The sequence below is a fragment of the Opisthorchis viverrini genome (assembly GCF_000715545.1).
Source record: "Opisthorchis viverrini unplaced genomic scaffold opera_v5_52, whole genome shotgun sequence".
In the NCBI taxonomy this organism is placed as follows: domain Eukaryota; kingdom Metazoa; phylum Platyhelminthes; class Trematoda; order Opisthorchiida; family Opisthorchiidae; genus Opisthorchis; species Opisthorchis viverrini.
In genome coordinates, this window is record NW_008751708.1 from 850456 (window position 1) to 876843 (window position 26388).

At 44.1% G+C, this 26388-nt stretch overlaps 2 protein-coding genes across 2 annotated transcripts; one reads left to right on the top strand and one right to left on the bottom strand.

The window, feature by feature from the left end:
• Positions 1-358: 358 nt before the first annotated feature.
• T265_13284 (hypothetical protein) lies at positions 359-24569 on the top strand (the record flags this gene model as incomplete). The annotated part of the gene is made up of 14 exons (XM_009168125.1): positions 359-752; positions 3453-3590; positions 3628-3740; positions 4834-4904; positions 8678-9220; positions 10289-10622; positions 12231-12374; positions 14028-14106; positions 14706-14756; positions 16034-16164; positions 16338-16577; positions 18603-18745; positions 20204-20414; positions 24155-24569. Coding segments are annotated over 14 exons (2748 nt in total), but the record flags the coding sequence as incomplete, so codon positions are not given.
• Positions 20920-22250, bottom strand: T265_03576 (hypothetical protein; the record flags this gene model as incomplete). The annotated part of the gene is made up of 2 exons (XM_009168095.1): positions 20920-21154; positions 22195-22250. The coding sequence occupies 2 exons, from the start codon at positions 22248-22250 to the stop codon at positions 20920-20922; spliced, it is 291 nt and encodes a 96-aa protein (XP_009166359.1).
• Positions 24570-26388: the final 1819 nt, after the last annotated feature.

Below are 26388 nucleotides of genomic sequence, written 5' to 3' on the forward strand. Positions count from 1 at the left end.
ATCGCAGGATCACAATAGGATGAAGTGTGTATAGGGAAATTAATTATGCTCTTGGGACGCTAACGTTATCCAGTCATGCGTTTGTTCTGTCCCCTATCTGCGTCTTTGGAGCTGTTTGCGCGCACACCCACACACGAAGTCGGTTGTTCTGGTCTATCGATGTCCTGCTTCAGTTGATTCTGCTTGTGATGCGAATTCTCCATTTTGATTGGTTGCTGTAGCGAATGCCGCGCTCGCTCTCTCATCATCTGTATGAGTTCTCCACTTCAATCAAACTTGTCGACACACTGCCAGCAATTTCACCGCTCTCTCTTAACATCCTTCAATGGCTTCTCTCTTGAACCGTAACAATTCACAGAAATCCCAATACCCCAAAACCAGCATACATTTCTCGGTGCAAGATCAGAGTTCGAAGAAACCCTACCGTGGTTTGCTGAGCCGACGGTCGCTAGCGCAAAAGTTTTCCTTACTTGACACTGTAATTGTGCAAGATACCCGTGAACGCCAACGTCAGCGTAGTGTAAACCAGGCGTTTGGAGAACTTCGGTTGCTCTTGCCCACTTATCCACCGGACAAGAAGCTCAGTAAACACGAGATACTTCGTTCCAGCATCAAATACATTCATGTGCTTGAAGCGATTTTGAAGTACCAGGAAGAGGTTGATGGCCTACCCCCTGCAGCGATGTCTACGCCGGAATCGCAAAAGCGGACTCATTTGTGTCGTGATCGAACGAAGCAACTGAGGACCATGAGTACGTTCAAATCCATCAGTAGAATGTTCCCATCTGTGGATGTCTTACCTTGTGACCCAAGCCTGTTTGAGTTTCAGAAGCAGGAGAGTCATCGGTCGGACGATAGCACTGTGTAATATGTGTGATCTGTCATTCTACCATCTCAGTTGGTGAATTTCATCCCGAATTCTCCACTCGTTCACAACAGAGTTTGGTCCTAAGCAAATGCTTTCATCATTTTGTGACTGAAACGATCTTTCGGCACACTTTTTTGGTCACCATATGTACTGCCTTTTACAATATTCCCGAAAGTTGTATCCAATACAAGCAGAAATGTCGCATCTACTTGTATTTGTTGCTGTCAAAGGGTATCTTTTTTGTTATCATTGGTGAATTTTCTAGTGAACATTTTAACGGACTAGTAAGAGAATGCAATTGCCTACAAATATGTGTAGAAGACGTCAATTATTTTGGACTAGGTCGTGTGCACCTAGATGGTTAGTAGGTTTAGGACAAGTTCGTTCGCATCAATCGGAAGATCACACCTAAAAGGTAGGATTGGATTCGAGTCGGGCTGAAATGGCACGACGGAGGTTTTGTAGGCGAAGGTTTTTGTGTAGGAAAATATTTTGGTGTTCTTTGTGAGGCGCTTAGGGAGACATCCTCCACATTTGAGGTGTTGGGAGTGACGACTTCGTGAATTATCGTATCGAGGTCTGGACGGGTTTTGGTACGTCAATTAATAAATGCTTCCGCCAGAAAGAATATACCCTAGAGGTGGACAGGGTTCTACTACACCGTCTGGATGTCGAAAAAACAGAGGACTAAGAGAAGGAATTTGAAATGATTGTTTCGCTCGGCATAGATTCATCCCTCCCAGAGTAAGCCACAATCGGTTGAGACCATCCTCAGAAAATGTAACTTTTAGTAACCTTTCTAATGCGTATTTCAGTAGTAAACTCTCCAAGGTGTCGCTTGTAGTCGATCCACGGTCTTTTAACGGTAGTTAACCATATCTGAATCCCAAAAGAAACTAGTATGCCGGTAGGACCTATTCAGAAAAGGACGGTGTCTTGTTCGACACCAAATACCAGGTTAAGTAAGCAGTCACTGGGAGCCTGTAAAAATGTGCTAGTAAATTGGGGCATTGAATTCAGTTCCGTTCATGTTCATTTTCGCAGATAAAAATGTTTTCGTCGCCCGAATAATCGTATTTGATCACGTGCTCATCACATTTGCTTGTTTTGGGGTGACTGTATTCGGTGCGTTTAAGGAGAGTTGAACGAAATCCAGTACGGTGCTCCCTCTTCTAGGAAACACCTTTAAGGCATAAAATGTCCATCAACAAGGATATTTTCTGGACCCCACTTGTATCCAGACCTTTTAAGCATTTACGCGGACTGGGATATTTCTCTGTTTTCAAGCTAAGCTCTCTAGCTGTTCAGTGCTATTGCAACAGCGTGACTGGTATACACGAATACGACGTGGTCAACGTGCATAATGGTTATCAACCTCTGTCGTCGAACCCATTGTGAACGATATTTTTCCACCTAGCTAAACTCGGACGAGAATTATAACGTCATATAATTTGCGACAAAGACGTACGATAACAACAACGTTAGCAGCAGGAATTGTTAAGAATTAGGTGATATCGGTGTGACGTTCGTTGTTTCATCCCGTTTTCTAGCCCCATTATCATCAAACACCATTCTGGCGAAAGGCACTGTGCGCGCATCCTTCGCTAAACTATTGATCAAGCCAGTTCCAGGTTTGTGGACCTTGCAGATTGGCGTGCTCATGGCGTCATCCGTCCAACGTGACAGTGTATCTGGGTCTGGAAATGTCCTAGACCGTAACTGGGGCACTTCCGTTGGGTTGTTTCCTTTTGGTAAGAGAATAAACCGCTGAGAGCCAGAAAGCGCTTATTTGTTCATCTGCATACCAATTTGGTTTTGACGGGAGATTCACCTGGAAACCAGCTGAATCTCTCGTTTATCTTCTTTTCTGCTCGTTTCTCAAAGGAGATTCTTCTGAATAGAGCCTTAATCATGTTATTCATGTTTACTTCTATGTAGGTTTACCGAGCAACAATGGGAAGGTTGAACTCGTGAATATCAAAATTCGCTCGTCCAGAGATATAAATATGATGAATTAGGAAAATGGTAATGGTGCACAAATTGAGTGTGACTGTATCGTGTCATTCACTTCGAGTGCAAAGCCTTCAAATGGTCGGTTGTTTAATAAAGATCTGAGGGAATAAATCGAATGTATAAACAAAATCCGGTCTATAGCTGGTAAGATAAGACAATGGTAAGTCAAGATTATTGGGCAACAGCAAGCGATTTATGCGAATCGACCCAATGCTGTTCACGGGAACTCTCAGTTGCACTCTGATTAGCGCAGGATGATTGACTTAGATATTGTTCGGGATCGGTTAGCCGATCGGCCTCGAATTGTTATCCTGGGTTGGAGCTATGTCAGTGACTAATTCAAGAAGCAGAGGAATCCTGAATGTTTGATCTGGAAGCCAACTGACATATCGGATAGCAGTGGAGCCTCAGTATGGGCGGCGTGTACAGCACCGGATCCTGAAGCGAAGTTTAAGAAAGTACGGTCAGGCTACATTTAGTGATAAGCAACAAATACATGACACTAACCTCAATATGTTGTCTGTCGTGGTAGTTTGTTTTTTGGAGGTTCTTCAAAACCCTGGTGTTCAAGTAACTGCTGACGAAAGACTTGTCGATCTGGAACACGCAGACGACATCGCTCTGGTGCTCGAACAGGAGAAGGCACAGGTGTTTTTGGATGATCTGACTAGTCATCCCGTTATTTCTATGCGTTTTGCATTTCCAAAGTGTAAGATCGTGCTTCTGGACATGCAGTCACTAAACAGTCCACTTACAACTTAAGGGAAGGTACCAGGATACTTTGGAGCGTTTCAATTATTTTAGGTGTATTAGTTCCGATTGCAGTGTGATAATTCTGGCTTCCTATGACAACAAAGCGGTGAGTCCCTAAGTTTCAAGGAGCACATGTGTGAGGCTAACAAAATGGGCTGTTTTGTTGTATGGCTGCGAGATGTGGTCTCTTCGAGCAGCGGAACTGAGACGTCTTCAGGTTTCCGACAGCCATTCTCTCGGAACTATAGCTCATGTAAGCTGGTGTCAGCGAGTCCTCAGCGAGACCAATAAAAAACGAATATTCGGTTGTGAAACGAAGAACCTGCCCAGTGCCAAAAAGCGTGATGTTTCGGTTATGTACTGCGCGTGCCGAGCCATCGTTTACCGAAGAGAGTGCTGTTTCCTGTGACTGATTCAGAGTAGTGCAAGCAGAGAAGTGGTCGCCCTTTTGCCTGACAGTGGGAAATGAAGTAGATTATGATATGTCTGGATACCGTAGGTGAGACCCGTTTTCCGGGATGGAACCGCATGATCCCCGGTCTGCATGATTAGATATGTTACAAGGTATGACTGCTAGTCGATGTCAGTGGCGTTCTTGTTGTCAGTTTCCGTCCAGATTTCCTGAAAACCGCAACCGCAGGCCAGGAAATCCATTTCCTGTGAAAATCCACCAGATTCACTCTGTTCGGGTTCCTGTTTGCAGATGTCCAATGAATGACAAAATTACCGATTGCTGAATCCCATTTGCGGCATCAGCATAGGTATCATATTTTTTTTAGGAATTAGAAAATGCTGTGTGAGAGGAAGTTGGCCAGATAACCCACTTTGTCAGGCGAGTGGAAAGCAGGCTTTTGGAAGGTACTGAAAATATGACACTGAAGGTTCACTGTCACGTAGAAGCGTTGTGATCAAATTCGTTCCATTTGTGAGTTACCCGAGACGATCAATCATGCACCTGTGAGGTTGCATCAATTCCATGCCGGGTTTAAAAGTGGTTTAAACTATTCACGTTTGTGGATGTGTGCCTAAGGTAACAAACGCACTTCACTCCTTTGCGGAGTGAAGAGGCTTTTCGTCACGACTTTACACCACTATCCTCTTCTCTGACAAGGTGCTTTCGGTAGTAATTTAACATGCTTCGCTCACTACGCTCTCGTCCCCAATCAGGTTGTTGAACGCATGTGTTTTCTTTTTTCTAGCCCTCTGTGCGCCTAACTAAAAGATCCATACCATCTTCAATGGAATGTTCGAGGGAAAACCTTAGTAACAAGTGAGTCTGTTCATTCCAACTGACTGAGATTGTACTAATCCGTGTATTTTCTCTGTAGTTTACTGCAACTCGCTGGTTGTTCATATTAGTCGCAAGATGATCACTCAGTTGAGTCTCTTGGTTCCTTACTGTTTCTCTCGTAATTCTTACTGATTTTTCTGTTTATATGCGTTTCACACTGCAGTTCTTTGTGAACTGCCATCTCAGAACAATATTTTCGGCACATTTTCAGTGACATCACCAGCGGATGGTTCACTCGAGGCCTGCATCCAGTATCACAAGCTGTCTGGAATCCGCCACGTATTATGCGCACCGAGTTTTGTCTTCTGCTTTGAACCTATTGTGCTTCACATGCGGAGTTGGACAGCGTGACTTTGGTTCACCCTTCTGGGTGGGGTCCGTGGTGAAAACGCTACAGCACACTCCGTGAGAGACAAATAGACAGTTAACAGGTGCTGTAAACCAGAACTTGCAGGATTTTTCCAAAGAAAACCATGTAAAACCAGAAAAGAGTAGAAATGGTTAATATCTCTTTGTTGGGAGTCCCACCTCAAAGTAACTCAATAATATCTGTCACTGGCGAGTGTTAAGATGAAGGTATGACCGGTAATTTCGGGATTTCGGTTCACAGCAATAACCTAATCGTTTCTGGAGTCACGCGTATTTGAATCTTTGCACATTCGGTGTGCTTACGAGATCTACAGATAGGGGGCCAGTCAGCTTGGTAGCTTTGTGCGAAGTAAAAGTTGGCCCTAGACTCTATTGATAGCTCTTCTTGTTGATCTATCCTGTTGCTCCTCGTGCTTGTACTAATGGGTGGTAGATAGCCACTTTTACTATACGAATGTATGCATCTGGATTATGTACAACAATATGTGCTACCAATCAGTTCGCTGCGCAGGCTGAGGTAACTGAAACTTCATCTGAGAACACTAAACCCTTGGGAGCGGTGCTTGATGTCTTTACGTCCACGCCGCACTTTCAGAGGACGTGAAAAGCTGTGACATCGGAATGAGGGCTTCAAGCGTGAACATGTTCGCCTAATCAGACGTGGAAATTCAGAAGTGTCCAGTGTGTGCTGGTGGAGTAGTGGTAACAGGCTGACCTCGCATGTCAGATATCCGGACTCAAAACCACGGGACGACCGAGGATGTGCATTGCTGATGAGCTCTAATAAGGGCGAAACTCGACTCCACTGCTTCCCCTCACTTTGGTTTAGGCTCATCAGAATAATTGTTCCAAGACAGGGGGGGTGACTGTTCAAACGAGAGTGGTGGGATCGTGGGCGGGATGGCTTACTGGTTGCAGCGCGAATTTACTGACCGGAAGGTCCATGGTTCGAACCCGACCTCTGCATCTCCACTTCCACTGTCTGGGCTTCGGCAACCTGGCAGTATCCCGGTCCTCGTGCTTCCTTCTGGCGGCATGGAAATTAGGTACCGAAAGGGTGATACGGCTGATGGGGTCGTGAATGCTTTGAATCCCGCAACCACACACAACTAATAAATGTGTCAGGTTCAAGTAACTTCAAGTCCTATACCAATTGTCCAGTATCGTCTTATAAATTATTAGCAACGAACTGCGTCATCCCTAACGGTGAAATAATATTCCATGCCAGTAACTCAAACGCACCGAATTGTAACGGGTGCGCCAGAAATCAGTTTCGCCCAGAAGGAGCTGATTTGAGGTGTCTAAGCATCTGCGAATCACTACTAATCGTCCAGGACTAAAATGTAGACATTTGGCTATTGCAACAGTTATTATTGTCTCTCACTGCATTGAGCTCCCCAGGGAGATGGGATATTTCAGCAAGGCGGCGTGGCGGATCATGTCTTTAACCTCATCTGATTCTAGCCATTGTCCCGTCAAATTGAGAAGCTTTCATTTCTCATCGCAGCCTCACTGGAGGCCGCTGACCATACTAGAACGCCGAGTCTGCACAAATACAAACGTATACGAATCCAAAACCGATTGGACGATTGCTACAAACCGAGATCCCATGAGCGTCACTCAAACTGCCATCCAAATACCCAACAGTAGCACCGCGAAGCTTATGTAGAGGTTTTGAGCTAAAGCGACTGGCATTCATTATTGAAACATTCAAACAGAGCGTCAAACGCTCATTTTCCATTCATCTTTGATTTTACGTGACTTCGAGACAACCCGTAAGACAACCAGACAAGGACGCTGTTCGGGCGACAAGTTTAACGGACACCCTTTATCCTCTCCCCCTCTACCCCCCAAAGTGAGTCATCGAGTCATCATCACTTGGTTCAAGACCAGATAGTCAGATCATTTGCTATTGAACGTGGTTATCGGACTGCCTGTAATCCATAATTAGGACTTACAATACCTAAAACATGTGTTCAGAAATCTACCAGAAAACGTAGCAACTGACAGGTGAACGTTCATTACTGTTCTGCGACGGATGCGAAATTTAGAGTCTCTGCAGACGAAAATCCCAGATAACAGACCTTATCCTCGTGCCAACTAACATTCATTAAATCATTGCTAGGACTTGTGCAGGATCGAAGAGTTGCTAGATGAAAAAATGCCAAATAAGAAAAGTTCATTTGATCGGTCTCATAGGTACTCAGTGCATTGGGACATATTACCTAAAGATTTACCAGACTAAGCCTTCTGGATTTCGAGACCGAGCTGTTATTCGGTCTCGTGTGGTGTCAAGCATTTGGTTCCAATGCATATCATAGATGGGCACTTTACGTCCATCCTGAATATGAATATTCAGACCAGGCAGTCTATGTCCGAAAGAATATGTCTTGATCAATATGCTTAGAATGAAATGCGGTTGGAAATTGAAAAGACCCATTCATGCATTATCGGAAAAAAACAAAAGTGCATGGCCAAGTGAATGTTAACTGACATTACGTTGTTTCCAGCATGATTGAGTACACATAACAAATTTGGGTTGATGGAAAACTGAGGATCACGTTCATGCGATGAGTGCCAGGAAGAGTAAAGCCGATAGTGGGTTTTCAGCAATCTTATGAGTAGTATGTCTTGTCAAGGGATAGATGGTGATTCCGTATCACTCAGTCCTGACACCCTAACCTTCGTGGTTTCAGCTGAGATAATATTCCCTGGAAAATCATTCAAGCCTTGGTTGAAAATCTCTTGACAAAGTTTACGTTCGGTGGTTGAATTGTTGGGACCCTAATATCCCACCCTACAACACGAGCAAGCAAGTTGGAGTCTCATATGTGGAGTCAAATCAAAAAGTGTGACATTAATTCGTCTTGCATCAGATGACATGTTTCTGGTAATAAGCACAGCTGAAAGCTTGCACGATCGGTTCAGTCGAAGGTATTCTTCACACCAAACGGCCACCTGCGAGTATTACATGGTCCAGTGAGTCATGGAGTGACACAGCCATTACATCCACAATGCGAATAGGTCACTTTCGGACTTTCGGAGCATGGTACCTGCAACCACTCTTAAAGCAATCTCAGACTGATATCTGTATGACCTTCTTGGTACTGTGGCACGTTTTTGAACATAAGAAGATTGGGAAGTTGCCATTCTGCGACAGTGTTTCATTTTCCCTATGTGACTGGGACAATCTCATCAACTAGCCCGCACTAATTGAGGAATGGTTGGTTGGTGTACCACTGTCAGTCGACCGAAGAAACCGGGCTTGTTTCGCGACTCCCGAGTTTTCCATTCATTATTTTTTAGTTCATTAGGGTGAACAGACTCTCTCATTTTTTATTTGTTGTGTTTGTCTACTCACGTTTTCTATCCTTCACTTTCAGTGAGACCGATGTCGCCGATATGAGAGGCGAGACACCTAGACGTTGGCAACCTTTTCGGTCTTTGAAATCGGCTGTCCGCGGTTGTCTGTCACCTCCCCGAAACAAGACATGTTGTGAATTCAAAGGACACAATCTCTCAATTGATGCGGAGTCACTGCCGAGCCCATCTACGGATAACCAAACCAAAACGCACTCTGGTGCTCGTTTTGTCTCTACAGGATTCTCGTTGATTGGCTACACATTTTTTCTGCAACTTGGACTGCATTTGATGACGTTTGTTCTGAAAGGACTTGCTTATCATCGCCTTGATACGGCTAGTCTCGGTTTAGTCAACGTACGTTTAGGGTTGTTCTACACAACCTTGATGTTCATCTCGCGTGATGCGTTCCGTCGTGCTTTTCTGAGCCGCGGCGGCCAGTTGCTGATTCAAGCCAATTCTTCTGTGGATGAAGACTCCGAAGAATCTATTCGATTAGCAAGTCGTGGTAGAAGGCGTCGACCTCTTTCCCGTCTAGCGGGGTTGATTGATCTGGCCTGGGCAATGTAAGTCGTCACTTCATCTTATGGCCACTGGGTCTCAGTGCCACCTTCACACAACTTAACGACCTTACGATCGGTATGCTCCAACCGGTGTACCGTTTCATGTTTTGTCGTGTGTTAAAACGTCATAGAAAAACATAAACTGGGCCTTTTTTGTCTGGTCGTCCATATGTGGACGAACTTCAGGCGAGTAAACAGTGTACCCAGGGATCTTCGGAAGTTCGAAGGTCAAGCATACACCAACCACTTCTCGCTCTCGACTGCCGAAATTTCAAGACTTCGTATAATGTTCATTAATCCACTCATTTACTCATCTTGATCTGCCAGAATGGTAACAAAAAAAACGACTGGTTTTAGCGAGTTTCCATTTTGACTACCAAGTCAACCGGCTAATTGAACTTGGTACACAGTATTTTTTTTATGCGCCGACTGTAAAACAAGCATCTTAAAACTACCGTAACTTATGTTTATTTAGTCATGCGATTAATTTGTTTTCCTACTGTACTGAACCACATAGTGGCAAAATGAAGTTCGGGGCGCCTAATAGTCCGTGGTTTCACTTGCCACTCATAATTAGCCACTCTTCGTGGTGTCTGTATTCGGATATCCAGGCGTTTTATCTGAGTAGCATTGCTTAACAAACGGTGTTGGTTTTACCTATGTAGCGGTATGACCACGGGATAATGGAATATCAGAACCGTGAGCCATGTGTGCGCATGCGGCTTGGTTCTGTGCACGTCAAATGCTGATTCGGTACAGTTGAATTCCACAAACTATAGAATAAACACTCATGCTGAATCCGGTTACACATCGTCATCGTTACTTCTGTAAATAAATGCCACTCTATGGTGTGTAAGTGCATATCAGTCTCTTGTTAAAGTATTTGTTTTTATTGCTGGAAAAAACTCGCGTGCACTTATTTTGCTCCGTATTTGGTTTGATCTCTTCATAGACCTTCGATTCTTGATAAATAGATATTGTTTTTCCAGTGCAAAACATTTTGTTACCCAAGAATGCGACACTCACCTCGTAAGCCTTCTTTCTCACGGAACTTCTCATCTTTGTCCTCAGTCTTCCGCTTGGGATGATAACCGCCGTTATCCTACTAACCGTCTGGATCCGAGTTCTTCCGTCACCCAGCTCTCTGGCCTCCAAACATGGTGAAATGATGCTGCCTGTTGAGGTACTCCAGGAGCGTTATGTCAATTGTCTGTTGGTCTACGCACTGTCCGGCCTGTTCGAACTGTCGACTGAGCCATTCTGGTTAATTTGCCAATTGTCCCATTTGATCGGGAGTCGCATTGTCATCGAGGCGCTAGCGAATTTGGCCCGAGCTGTCGGAATCGCCATCGCCATATTCACCGTCTCCTCAGACTATGCCATTTACTCCCTGGCGTTGCCTCAGGTGGGAAGTGTGGTATTTCTCATCCACGTAACGGTTTGTATGTACTCGCCTAACGAATAACAAACTATTTATGCATCACTATTATTGTTGACACCATGCCGAACACAGGCACTTCACTGACCTACAGTTGTAATTTGTTTAGCTTTCAAGAAAGAACAACAAAATTAAAGTAAATGAGCCTTTCGGTGGCTTATCACAAGTATTCAAAGGCGCACATACCTTCGAACATCCACTCAGACACTCTGAATAGGAGTTCAAAACGGGAACACTATAGCGAGAGCAGTCTGTGGACACATTATGAGGTGCTTTAACCGGACACAAGAAGGATCACGCGTTCACACTGCATGAACTCAGTCAAATACATTCGTTCTTATAGCCTGCGGCCCCTTCCACCGAGTTCTAGGTTGTCGACATTGATGTTTGTACTTCTTTAAAATGGGTGAAGGGTACCGTACTCTTTACAATAGGCGCTCATGCAGCGTACATAGCACATGGCCTAGCAACTGGATTCACCCTTCAATGAAAGCATCGGTTGCGCAGCAAAGACTTCTTTTCACGTCACCTTGTCAATGTCAGCCAACACGAGGTATGGAGTTGACTTGAAGATGTATCACATCTGCAACCCACAGACATCGTTGTTACCGTACCGTAAATATGGCTTCCAATCGGCCCATCCGTTTATCGCGATGACTGTCACTTACATATTCCAAGTCAGTAAAGCTCCACCAGTGACGATTTCGGTGATAGGATTTTGAGTAACCTATAGCGTTCACATCCTTATGACAACAGACATTTTACCTTTACAAACTTCTGTTCGCGCGTGTACACACGTGTCTCGTTAACAGATTCAGATTTGCCGTTGAAAGCAAGAAAGACTAAGATAGAGAACGGTCTGTGCAAATATAGCTATTCTAATAGCTGGGCCCGAAAGTACGGTCTACCTGGTTGGAATCCCGCTTGTTGTTCTCAGGTCTTTGCAAAACCAGCCGCTTTACAATGAAAGACAACGTTTTCCGTTTTTCTCATATCAGCCTTTTGTGACTTTCGGGACTGTCAGCTCGCTTGCAAACAGCCTTTCGGAACAAGCAACAACGATAAAATTGTGAAAAACTCATTTCAGACTCAGCACTGTTTTTTTGTCCTCTATTATATGCTTTAGTTGATTAAACAACCTCACTGGATTATCAGTTGTTTGGTTGGATTTGCTTTGTTTTAAAGAACTCGGTACCGATGGTACGTTAATCGGTCAGTTGAGAAGGAGACTGTGGTGAAAGTGGGATGGTGGTAGTTTTATTCAACTGACCCATTAGGCATAGTTAAACGAATCAATAACGCGTCAAAACGGCAGTCCACAGGTTGTGAAGAAAGGAGAAAATCACGGACATTCCTCATTTTACTGGATTGATTCAAAAATTAAACAAATTAGTCAACGTGACCGTTTACGTTGATCACTTAACAAAAAAGGAGGTGCCTATCCAACAGCACAAACCTCAAGTTGGTTGATCTACACCACTACGTTTGAATCTCGATAGATATATAAACATCTTCAAAAGTGTCAACTCGTATTAGTTCACTCACTGTTGTATTTCGTTTCTCCCCCCCCCCTAGATTTTGCACGGTACCACACTACTTGTGGCTTATCTAATCTACTTCTCTTACACTCTCCGAAAACGTGGGGACGATGGTGACTGTGGTGATAGAGCCCTCGAAGGTGTCCATCGGTTCCGAGACATATTCCCACGAGTCTCCAAAGTAGGTTGGCACTTGTTTTTTTGTCTGATTAGTCTTTGAGTATTCGATATGTTGCCCTGGTCCGGATAAACTTTTCAATCCTCTAGTTTTCTAGCACTAGGTTGTAGATAAATTCAGGTGAATTTTCGTACTGAATACGTATTGTACCAGCTGAAACGTGAGGTGGTTTGGTGCAAGACATTTAGTTGAAGAAGGACGTCATAAACGAGAGATTCAGTTGAGATTCAGCTGTCTACGGTGAAAGACAAGTTAGTGTGCGAACGAGTGTAATTTTTTGCAATTTGGGTTCAACTAGAACATATGGACAGGGAGGCTCGGGGCCTGCGCCCACCTGATGTGTCGCGGGAAGGACGAAATCAGCCGTGAACTGTCGAAGGGTTTTCAGCAACCTTACGAGTAGTGTGTTACGATTCCCCATTTCGGCTCATGTTCAATTGCAGGGAGCATGGCAACTGACCGATATGACAGCCCTGGCATATCGTGAAGTGTAGAAGACTGTATTGTAGATGTTGAGACCCCTAGACTCATGCTAGCTAAATTCTTGCTGAAACAATTCGTTGTCATGTAACGTCGCGATTTATTGTAGAGCTGACAGTCGTAGTTTATCCTGTTTTGACATGCGCTTCCTGTAGGCAGTGAATCCTAGACCTTGTGCAAGAGCGTGGCTTCAGAATTATTAATGGGGTGGTAATTGGTGCGGTATCAGGGGCTGTTGTCCTTAATTTCTGCTCTAAAACAGGTCGTCTGTCTGTGTTTTCCTTGCTGGATACAACAATCGATAGCATGATGGTCCGCATGTTGTCCTGACTTTAGTTTTTCGACGTTTCTCTTTTGAGGCTGAGGGATTGTCCAGCTCCATCATTCCACTTGGGCTGCATAACGCTGATGAATATGTATCTGTCAGGTGCCCACTTTCTCATGACCGTCTCTGAACGGAACTTACATGTGTTACGAAACCCACTTGAAGATGACGCAAACGGACAACTGAGTTTTCAGCGCCATCCGCTGAACGCTCATGAACGTAGTGGCAGCGTATTTTTAACCAGGCAACCGAAGTTTCCTAGAAAACTTGTGGATTGACACGCACTGTTCGTTTGGTCTCAACAAGTACTAGCATTCACTCGTCCTCATTTTAACTCTTTTTAGTTTTCCCAGATGGACCGCGAGAAGCGGATCCCGCCGTTTGTTGTCGATATCTTATACTTGAAGTATCCATAGTATGACAGAATGGTTATTTGAAATCCCAGTTAGATATCAAGTTTCCGTTTGTACTTATGTAGGTTGTAGCACACTGCACTATAATAGGGTCCATATCTGCTAGTAGAGAACATCATGAATTTCGTTTGGATGACAAGAGCTTGAATCCTTGACTTGTTGCCCATCTAGTCGGCTTGTGTCCTTCGTGTTGATAATTTAAAATGAGTGTTACTGTAAAGTACAGCGTAGTATCTCAAGTTATTACTTGTTTACACAATAGGAAGCCAAATGATAATGATTTACGTCGGCATTTAAAAAAATTCCTATACTCTGGCCCACAGACTTGCCTTTCGGGAATGCTATGTTAATCGAATTCACTGTGAATTAATCCAACAAGTGATTGGTTTTAGCTAACCGATATGTATGTCTACGCAGCCTTTGCATTTTTATCCGTAGTACGAGATCGACCGACCGGCATTGAAGTTGGCTCGGAGTCTATTTGGCCAAGGCTTGCTGAAGCAGCTGCTCACTGAAGGTTAGTTTGTTTCATTTACTAGCGTGGCTGAGCATAGGGATTTTAGTCGACTGCTTTTTGAACATCTGAGGTCGCATTGCTCTTTATGCATTTCCAAGCTAGTCTTGTTCCTGTCCATGATCTGCCTTTCATTTTTTCTGTTTGAAAAGTTTACTGAAGTGGCAGTGTGTGGTCAAGTAGAATGTGAGGAGGATCGAGTATGGACTTGCAAATATTAAATCTGCTTCTTTGGCAATTTTCTCATGCACACTGGTATGTCCATATTCGTGCCAATCGCACCATCAACCAGGGCTTCTTTCAAGTCACTATCCTCCAGCCTCCCTGGCCCATCTTAGCGCATCATCAGCAGTGATGCTCTTCAAGTTCGCTGGTTGTCTACTGCTTGATTTACTTTGTTTGCCGATCTAAAATCCAGATGTTTCAGTTCGTGAAGGGCCGAGCAACCTGACACGATTATAACGCTAGTGCCTCCTACGAAATTTTTGTCACATTTCGCTTCGCCCGAACAATTCATTGACCTGGTTTGACTCTTCGATTCCTATTATAAGATATGCTTTATTTGCTCTACCATTTATTGGACATCGCTTTCTTTCTTTCAGGTGAACTTTATTTGATCAGCGCGTTTAACCTGTTGAGCTTTACGAACCAAGGTACGCTGAAATCAATTCTCAGTGCTCGATTTGTACTTTCTTATCCATTTTGCCACCACATTGTCACCACATTTTGTGACTGATTTTGATTGCGTCCAGATAACGGTTCTTCATGTGGGTTCTTCTTTGAACAGGCTCTTATTGAGTGTCTGTGTTCAGCAGTCTTTTGTAACCTCTTCGCAAACCGATCGAATCCAGTAAAATACCTGTTCTGCTGTTTCAGGCAGTATCCCAGCCCTCGTGCTTTATTCGGGTGGCATGGCAACTAGGCACCGAAAGGGTGTTACAGCTGAACGATTTTTTAGTTTCTACCAACAGTTAATCCAGTGAAGCAACTGACGGTCCAACCGCACGAGTGCAATAAGTAGGAGGAAATAGGTTTTTGTGCTCATGTATGGGAACTGGGTCGTCAACAGATGTAAGCATTTTTGGGTATCTAGTGATCTGCGTGATCTGATGATATTTAATATGCACATCAGAACATACGTATATAACAGGTGGTTTACGGAATCTCCCTAACACCTTCTTCATAGGATATAAATCAGGATTTTCTTTGCATTAAGTTGGACGTATGGTCATTATTTTTTACCCTGAAGTTGCACGATTCATTCATCCGCTGGGCAACCAACGAGCTTCCGCTGGAATTCACCATAACTGCAGTTTCCTGGTGGGATATTTCGCCGAATATCTCACTATGCTTGGGATCGCCCTATGACGCACAGCTTTTGTAGAACTGACGAAGCTTCATTTCAGGATTTTCCTCAACCAGAACCTTTTCGTTGACGACGGTATCGTCGTTCCCTCACTTTGGAGTAACCACTCTGTGGCAGGCCCTTTAAAGCGCATTTCAATGTGAAAGCCTCGTGGGCAAGGCTACTTTTGGCCTGTCTTTTCACTGGGAGGTATTCTTACTGTTCGTTTAGACCTTCATAAGCCGGCTGGATGAACAGCCTTTTTCTGACAGTCTCATCGACGCACGGATTCGTTTGCTAATTAGTTGACTTCTCTCGTAATACTTCGTATCAACAGTTCTGCGAGGGAACTGGTGAATGTTTTCGTGGTCGAATTTGGAGCCAAGTGGGACATGCTGATGCGTTTTGATATGAGGTCGCTCTAGTTGTGATTTATGACAGTTCTGCTGCAATGAATCTGGGAATCGCACTGCTTCCAATTTCCAAATTTACTACGACTCCATACAATGATTTCCGTTTTGGTCTTAATCCAGTTTGAGTTGGAAATGGTCAGCTTGCCGTCATCAACACATTTTCCGCTTACAGGAATTTATGATATGGTCAACAATATTGGCTCCATCGCGACCAGGCTCTTGTTTCTACCTATGGAAGAAAGCTGTCATTTTGTTTTCAACCAGTGTCTTGTACGCAATATCCCACCCAATCAGCAAGATCCGGTGAGTTCAGTCTTATACCATTTATGCCGCCTTGGATTTACGAAAAAAGCACCCATGAGACTATTGGCCTTGTCATATAGTCTGTTCCATTGGTTGTTGGTTTGTTCGATGGGCTCAACATTTCAGCTATCGTTTTGTACTCTTAACTGATTATTTTCTGCTTGTGTTTACAGGAACTATTGAACAGTGTTTTTCGAATCTTCCGTACTGTACTGCGGACATGCAGCCTAGTTGCTTGGATCGGCGTCACATTTGCTCAAGCCAATTCCTGTCTCTTGTTGACCGTTTATGTGGGTCCAGCGCTGGGGGAAAATGTACTGGCTGTTAGCTTACTTCGTCTTTATGCTGCCTACGTGTTACTGTTAGCTTGGAACGGATCCACGGAAGCGTTTTTGAACGCAGCGATGTCTTCCGTAAGTGCCTATTAGCATATGGGACGGTCACCACGCTATTTTCTTACATTGAATTCTCATGTCCACCGATCTGTTTGCAATCATTCTCTTTATTCCATTCCTCAGTTTATTGGGTTGTATCGGGCGAAGAATTTACTAAGTTTGAATACAGAAAACATGTTTTGGAACCCCCGTATTTACTTAAAATCGTTCAGTGGTTCAGGAACGAACTTGGCCTAGTTATGACCCGGTAATCTCGTGGCTGACATCAGCAACCTTGTAAGTAATTTTCTTAGTGAAAATATATTGCAATATCTTGAACATCGTACCAACTGAAACATGAGGCGGCTTCTCTGCAGTTAACCTACATCATAAACGAAAGATTCAGTTAGCCTCCCGTCCTTGTAAGTAATTTTCTTAGTGAAAATATACTGCAATATCTTGAACATCGTACCAACTGAAACATGAGGCGGCTTCTCTGCAGTTAACCTACATCATAAACGAAAGATTCAGTTGAGCCTCCCGTGAAAACCCAGTTGATATGTAAATGAGTTCAGTTTTCGTAGACTTACGTTTTGATGTTCCAGGCTTGATCACTATGGGAATCGCATGGGAAGGCTCGAAACGGCTCAGTGATTAAGGTGCGAACTTACAAGCCGGAAGTTCTGTGGTTCGAACCCGACCTCAGCATCTGGACTGCTCCTGTTTAGGCTTGGGCAACCTGGTAGTCTCTCAGCCCTCGTGCTTTCTTCCGGTGGCATAGAAATCCGGGGCGAGATGGACCAAATGGTTAGAACGTGAATTTACTAACCGGAAGGTCCGTGGTTCGAATCCAACCTCTGCCTCTCGACTTCCCCTGTCTAGGCTTGGGCGACCTTGCAGTGTCCCAGCCTTCGTGCTTCGTTCCGGTGGCATGACAGCTAGACATCGGTTTTTCCGCATAGGAATCTGCATTCCATTCTACGGCCGCAATTGGGCAACAGTGACACAGTCCTTCTATGGATCCCCACAATACGCAATTGGGCAACAGTGACACAGTCCTTCTTCTATGGATCCCCACAATACAAAAGCAGTTTCTATGGGACGTCAAAATAACCATTGACCCGGAACAGTGTTAGTATCGTGCTGTGTCCGTGATGATTCAGCTGATTATTTTACTACAACTGAATCAATACAGCTTAATATGCATCCAAATTCCGCTTATTGTGATCCGTACGAAAAAGTTCCTGTCACACTCGTACTCGTTATAACGTTACTCTCGTCTACCAGTAAAATTGTATGGGGCCGTGATTGTTCAAATCGATGGTTGATTTGATTTCTCTACAGGGTGCATAATCCACTCGACAGATTGCCCTTTCAAGCATTTTGACTATTTAGTCAGTATGATCAACAGCCTTAGTTTGCAGTTCATAACGTCAGTGTGCTAACTGAATCGGTAAGATTTGTCGGCTCAGATAGATGTCAATAGATAACGGGCAGGATAGCCAATTACCGCTTATGAAAAATGACAAGAAATTCATGTGGTAGTCAGTTAACAGGAGACTAGCCAGAATTCTGCATTTGTTCTCGGTCAAGCGAGTAAAGCTGGACCGCGCACCTAGGCAACAGTACTATTTCACCAGCCGAGGAGATAGTTCCGGTCAGCACATTCTATGTGGTCTGCCTGGATATGTTCTGAATGAAAAAAAATCAAAGGTTTGCAATACCTTATCATCCGGAGATTTCTCCCGAATAGGACTTTCCACTAGGGAGAGATGATAAGTCACCTGGAGGTCACCTTTTGGAAGTATACCTTGTAAACAAAGTGTGCAGAAACCACTTCCACACAGATGCTGGACAGCCGGACAGGACAGTTGCCGTTGCGTTCATCCCGTAAAGCAAACTTATTCAAGTCAGTCTGATTTTTCAGGGATCTGGCTCTGTCACCTTCAGGTACTCCCAATCTTGTTAGATCGCAACCTTATCTTACTTTGCTATCCGTGTATTTTAAGCCCAACGTTCCACGGAGGTGAACTAAAAAATTAATCTACCTTTGTTTGGCTTCAGCACGAGGTGTCAAAACACAACGAACGCCTAATCATCTTCTCCTTCGTGTTCCTCGGTGCAAACTGGCTTTTTGTCCCATGGTTGGGTGCTCATGGATTCGTGGTAGCCAACTGTATTAACATGTTCAGTCGAATAGCCTACAGGTTTGTTACGCCTGGCTTTGTGGGTTTTCTTCATTATGTTTATATTTTATGAATTTTAACCACGTATTAGTGCAGATTTCCCACTTAATGGGTTAGCAGATTTACTGGGTTTTAGTAGATTTTCCATGCTGATTGGAAATAATATATCTTTGAGGAATAGGATGAAAATAAAGTGGACTTTATCCTCTAGTAGCACAAGGATAGAATCACCAAATGTCGCCTTAGGACCACCGGTTTTTCCTCATCAGCACACAGGAATGGGTCACGCATGACGCACAAGCCTTGTCCTTCGATTTTATTTTATTGATGAACATTCTCAAACCGGATACGGTTCTTGAGACCGAGTTTAAAGCTATCTTATTAGTACTGAGAATGTTCATCAATAAAATAAAATCGAAGGACAAGGCTTGTGCGTCATGCGTGACCCATTCCTGTGTGCTGATGAGGAAAAACCGGTGGTCCTAAGGCGACATTTGGTGATTCTATCCTTGTGCTACTAGAGGATAAAGTCCACTTTATTTTCATCCTATTCCTCAAAGATATATTATTTCCAATCAGCATGGAAAATCTACTAAAACCCAGTAAATCTGCTAACCCATTAAGTGGGAAATCTGCACTAATACGTGGTTAAAATTCATAAAATATAAACATAATGAAGAAAACCCACAAAGCCAGGCGTAACAAACCTGTAGGCTATTCGACTGAACATGTTAATACAGTTGGCTACCACGAATCCATGAGCACCCAACCATGGGACAAAAAGCCAGTTTGCACCGAGGAACACGAAGGAGAAGATGATTAGGCGTTCGTTGTGTTTTGACACCTCGTGCTGAAGCCAAACAAAGGTAGATCAATTTTTTTAGTTCACCTCCGTGGAACGTTGGGCTTAAAATACACGGATAGCAAAATGAAATAAGGTTGCGATCTAACAAGATTGGGAGTACCTGAAGGTGACAGAGCCAGATCCCTGAAAAATCAGACTGACTTGAATAAGTTTGCTTTACTCCATGTGTGAGAAAGAGCCAATCGAGAAGCCATCTCTCGGGAAAAGTTTGAACGTTTACCCCTCGTATTGTCGATGATTTTCTGACAGGGTTTCTACAGTTTCTTATTTCCTCGTGGTTATCCACCTATTTTACAGACGTAGCACACTACCCATAAGGTTCCTAATAACCCTTCGATGGTCCACCACCTGTCTCGACCTCCTTGGGAGGAGAGATTCACTTAGGTATCCCCTGAAAACCATATTTGTATCCAACTGAGTATATTTCGCTAATTTCGTGCAGTTTGGGTCCAAGTAGAACATAAGGTTGATGGAAACTTGGGGACTGCACCTACCTTGCCGGCTCTTCATCGTTTGGTATAATTAACCTCCATTGTTACTTTTTGACCGTACCTCGAATTTGCCATATCTGCTAACGATCAACTAGGGGGGTTTACTGTCTATGTCCTTTGCAGTTGCTACTATATTAACCGATTTGTAACCTCTACTGGAAGTACACCGCAGACGGACGAATATTCCCTGCGGTCGGTCGGCAAGGATAACAAGGAGCTGGAAAATGACTCTCGGGAAGCTGTTTGCGGCTTCTCTTTGCTCCAACTGATGTTTCCGTCCGTGAAGGAGTCCATCGTCCTTCTTCTCAGTTTAGCAGTGACGCTGGTTTCCGAGGTGAGTGTTTCTACGGTAATTTTGCTTGGCTTAGATCATTCCGCTCTTACTGATGTTCTCAACATAATAAGGTCGTGGAAGAAATTCCAAGCACAACTGGACTGGCGCACGTCCTCTAACTGTGAGGCTAGAGCCCTGTTGTTGCTTCTTTGCAGGGACACGCATTCAATCAGCTGAAGCTCACCGGTTTCTGTTACTGATTATAATCTGATCTCCCATTAGTTTTCACCATGTTTCTACACGTCAGCGTATTATCTTACCCAACGAATTCCTCATCTCCCTGACACTTCAGAGGAGGACTTTTCTATATGTCGTTCAGCTGTAGCACCCTTTCGGTGCCTAGCTGCCATGTCACTCGAAAGTTGCACGAGGGCTGGGATACTGCCAGGTTGCCCAAGCCTAGACAGAGGAAGTCGAGAGGCATATCGCCGAGGTTGTTTTTAGTTGAGGTATGTACAGAAAATGAGGTTCCTACAACTGTGCTTGTGAACGACATGAGGTTCTCTCACACAAGAAGCAAGGGTAACTGCACGACGCATCGACAAGCAGTCTGACATCCAAGACGCAACTCACGAACGAATGCTGAATGAAGCACGCTATATCCCCAATGTTTTCCGTACTGTCTTGACGCCATCTCGGACTTTTCTATATGTCGTTCAGCTGTAGCACCCTTTCGGTGCCTAGCTGCCATGTCACTCGAAAGTTGCACGAGGGCTGGGATACTGCCAGGTTGCCCAAGCCTAGACAGAGGAAGTCGAGAGGCATATCGCCGAGGTTGTTTTTAGTTGAGGTATGTACAGAAAATGAGGTTCCTACAACTGTGCTTGTGAACGACATGAGGTTCTCTCACACAAGAAGCAAGGGTAACTGCACGACGCATCGACAAGCAGTCTGACATCTAAGACGCAACTCACGAACGAATGCTGAGTGAAGCACGCTATATCCTCAATGTTTTGCGTACGGTCTTGACGCCATCTGTGTGGATTTTCTCCCCTGTTCCATGGAGAACGACGATTTTTTCAATGGCAAAACATTCAAAGACTTTCCTCATAATCAGCTCTTGGTCTCATTTCGTGCCGTGCATGCTTGCTAAAATCCCTGGAACTCTGATTGAAATCCAACACATTAAGCCTATTTTCATGAGATCATTCATCCAACAGAGTCGCTTAATTCACTACTGTCACTCCAGTTTGATCTTCTTTATTATGGGCCTCCAGTTATCCTTCTGTATTGCGTCCTTATTTGGACCATGCCGGATGTCCAGAAGTGACCTCTAACAACGATGAAAACAGGATTGCGTCTTATTCAACAGTTTGATGTTTTTATTGAACAGGAGCTATCCCAACGACGATTTTTTCAATGGCAAAACATTCAAAGACTTTCCTCATAATCAGCTCTTGGTCTCATTTCGTGCCGTGCATGCTTGCTAAAATCCCTGGAACTCTGATTGAAATCCAACACATTAAGCCTATTTTCATGAGATTATTCATCCAACAGAGTCGCTTAATTCACTACTGTCACTCCAGTTTGATCTTTATTATGGGCCTCCAGTTATCCTTCTGTATTACGTCCTTATTTGGACCATGCCGGATGTCCAGAAGTGATCTCTAACAACGATGAAGACAGGATTGCGTCTTGTTTAACAGTTTGATGTTTTTATTGAGCAGGAGCCATCCCAGTCTATATGACAAAGTTTTTGTTTTATTCCGCAACCCTAAAGGGTGTGCCGATTGCTGTGCCATCGTATGGCTGCCATGAGGTATCTGATTGAAAAGCCTACTGCTCGTTGTTTTTCCAATTTGTTGCAGCAATGTGTGGAGCACTCAGTCGGCACATTCCATAACCAAGGCTCCCTTTATCATCGATTATTTTAAGCTACATCAACAGCTAAGGTTGGGTTTATGGTGAATCGGTTCGGTTGTGTTTTTGCGTCTTCAGCTGTTCAGCTTCAGAAAGTACCACATGTACATGGATATCTTCTCATCAGGACTACTGTGAGGCTTTGTAATCACAGAACAACGTGCTAGTCGACCCTTTATTGTAATTTCTAGGTGACTTGTAGGTTATTTTCTATGAGCTTTGTCTAATGCAGTGCCTAAACATGCGAAAAGGTGTTTACTTCACTGGTGGTCGATGAAATGGCTGTTTAGCTGTTCCCGAGTTCGGCACTTAGCTTGCCAACGTTTCGTCCCCAGTCGAGGAGACATCATCAGTGTGCAGTTGGGGAAGGAGTGCTTCCTTCTTACCTGTCTATGCTTATGTAGTTTCCGAAGAATATCTAACACTCATGTGACCGACTAATAGGTATATACCTGTCTCGTAGTCTTGTTGGCCCTTTCGCGGTTTGCGCTTCGTTGTGGCCTGTATATCTGTTATTCCATCGGTTTGTTTTTCGTTATGCTCTTTATTACTTGAATGTGGTCGGTCGCTGTCGCTATTTCTTTTGTCGGTAGCTTCTTCCCTCCAGTCTGATTAGTCTGGTCTTATTTTGTTTCGTAATCTCGTCTCCTTGAGTTCGACTAACCGGTTATACTTGCACGACTGATGTATTTTTTCTTTTTCATTTTGGTTGATTTGGTTGCGCTTGAATGGTCAATTTGATACCTCCTTTCTTTGAATCGTTCATAATCCTGTTTCGATTTGTTGGTTCAACGATGGTCCGGGAAATTGGATTAATCTCCTCGACTATTGTTCTCGTTTGTCTGCTTCTTCTATATCCCTTCACTCCAGTTTGTTTTGCGGCTTTACATCCTGCAGTTCTATAGTTTCTTCTCGCAATGGTTTATAAACTTGGCTTATTTCAATGTTTGGTGATGGATTTCTTAGTGAAATATCATGCTTCCATGAATTCACGTTCTTTCGAGTTGTTTGAGTCAATATGTGTACGTTGTTCCAGTCGAATTTGTGTCCATCTTGATCTTGTTGTACGGAGAAGAGTAAAATTGGATCATGTCTTTTGGTTGCTAGTTTGTGTAGAGTATTCTGGTAGAGGGCTTTCTTTCTGTTTGTCTCACGAAGTGTTTGTCACAATCCCCGCACTGACTTTTTCTATACGACGTTGGCTCTCAACAAGGTGTCCAATCGTCCCTTTAGGGTTGACAGTGCTCTCTGTGTAGGGTGCTAGCGGGCTTTGGGGCCACGTGCGTTATACCGTTGAGCAGCCAAGCAGCCATTTGCGAAATGTATGGGAGTTTGATTCGTTAGCCTGCTCCATGTGCTGTTGAGTTGGCCGAATCCTATTTCCTGAGATCCCGCCAGATGATGCTTCTGGGGTATTCATTTTTCTAAAAGGCTTTGCACAAGCGTTTTTCTATGATTTTTGACCGCGTAGTGTTGCAGTGCGTCTCAATACGTGTGAAAAGGATTCGGATGCGGCTTTGCTTGTGACGGTTCGGATGTGTGCGCATGCTAGCAGTGCAGTGTGCGACGCGATGCAAATAGCGAACACGCCATCAAGCTTAAAAGAAATGCATATACCAAACAGCTATCCACATGATAAACTATATAAACACAGACCGATAAGGAGGAAGTACCCACTCGACTGCGCACTGACGATATGTCCTCGACTGGGGACGAAACGTTCGCTAGCTAAGTGACAAGCTCGGGGAACAGATCCACGGCCATCTGACCAACCACAAGTAAACGCATCCGAGCTACGAATATATCGATACATTGGCAAGTTCTCATTTAAGCACTTGATAAACAACCGGTAATTATTCTCCTGCTCTCTTCCATGATAGCACTTTTTCTGCTGCACATATGGAATACCTTCGGCTGCTCTACACGCGACGATCACTGCCTGTGCCCTATGTATTACTTTGTTCGTAATGTTCCGTGAAGAATCTGACCTACTCCAAATACTGAGAAAGGAGGTCTTACGCAAGAAGATTGAATAAACAAATTTTCACCACGAGCTCAATGCCTTATTTGGCCGTTTTACTCCCAAGAAATGTGCATGTCAACAATTGTATGACAAATTGTCTTTCATTCTGCTCCTTGCCCAGTGAGACGTGCAATCTATCAACTTTATTTTTGATCCTTTTCCCTGCAGAACAAGCCCCTGGCGCTTGTATTTGTTACATTTAAGTTTTCTCCTGCGAGACCTGCAATTTGTGCTTCAAAGCACTCGAATATATTCCCACTACGAAGTCTTCACTTGCATTAAGATTGTTTCCGATGAGTGTGGTTTTTCCATGAGGAATACTTGCCGAAGTTTTTCGAATTATCATCTAGCTTAATGTGTCTTTAAAACAGTGCATTGAAAATGAGGAAAATAGATATGGAAGGCGCGCGGTTACATCCAGAACGACAATTAGGGAAGCCGGTGTGTTCCTCACCTAAATTCTCCTCTATGAGCGCCTGACAGCCGTAGCGAACATGTCGGTCAAGAGAGGTTGATTAAGTTAGCCACTTCTGGAACACCGGAATAGCACTGCCTGGTTGGATGTGGTTGATGGCACGCTCAAACTCTGCTGAGGGTAGCTACTGACGTGCCATTCGTACATCCATATACATATAACATATAGTACTCGGACGGTGGTAAGTAGGTCGGAAGTACAGCATTTACGTTCAAAGAAGACTGCACAGAAGTCCGTGGCCAGCATGAACTTCGCCTGTTCGAAATTAGGTTTGCTTCCTGGAATTCCGTTAATCGTAGTTCGAATCTCTGTTCGTGAATGTAAATACCAATGCGCTTCACGCTTTTCGGTGGGGTTGCGGGTCGCCCTGTGACCTCGCCGTGCTTCTGAGTAGTCCAAGAAGTCTACCCTCCTTGAAACGATGGACCAACAGTCAACAAGGAGATGTTTAAACCAGTTTCGTGAAGGCTTCGAGTGTGTGATTGGTGTTGTGGAAAGCAAGCGCACTAAAATCACACAAAACCCAGAACGAGTTGGCGTGCTCCACAGGAGAAGATGACGAATGTTGCTCCGCGTGGACCTTGAAATCGCTTACTGACAGCACTTTTGTTGTTGGTCTCCTATTCGCAATGTGCTTTGCAGCTCTATTGCGGAAAGTTTGGGACTTTCTCCTCCATTTTACTAAAAAACGAGCCTTTCTTGGAAATTTGGGTGTTCATTAAAATTACATGATTGGGATTGTTAGAAAGATTTCGTACCAGAGCAATTTGTTACGATGTAAACTCATCATTGTCAGCTATAATAACCGCGTACTTGTCGTACAGTGGTTGTAACTGCCATTGTTTCGTTCACCGATGATTCGGGGAGGTGGGGTAGGTAGCTGCGCATTGGAGGCGGGAGCTGATAAATTAGAGCGTAAGTACAGCACTGTGAGTGGACTGTTAAGTGGGAGATTGGGAAGCGAGCAGTGCATTGAAGGCGATAGCTTGGATGCATGAGCGCCATTGAGGGCGCGACTGGGCTATGGCTGACGGATATTAAGCCAGGCTGAGGCGACCACATGGCTCTCCAGTTGGACGAAACGTGTGGTGCACAGTTATCTATTATTTCGGCTGATTCGTGGTCTTTTGCAGAAATCATGTGATGGCTGGTCTAAAACTCACTGAAGCTGATGTATGTGTACTCAGACAGACGACATTCACCCTAGTCATGCATCGAAATCTGGTGAAAGCAATCGAGTTTTACTAATGGTCAGGGCCGTCAGTCTTTCTTACCTGGTTGCACACATGTTACACTGCCGTACGGAAATGTGTACGCCTTTGCATAAAAAAAACTTTGGAGCCATGAGTGTTATTCTATCTAACGAGGGTGGCGGGGGGCACAACACATCTCTCCCGTGAAACTGGATACATCTTGAATTAGTCCATAAAATTTCTTCTAGGGTTGGAATATAGGTTCTGTAACTGCCACAAAGGAGCAGTCGACCGAGGATTGAGAACGATGGCAGTCAGTTCACTAACCAGGCGCGGAAGGAAGACGTAAATGTTCATGTTGTTCTTTTGAACTACGGCTGTATATGCTTGTTCGAAAATCTCTAGTAGCATAGCCGACCCTTC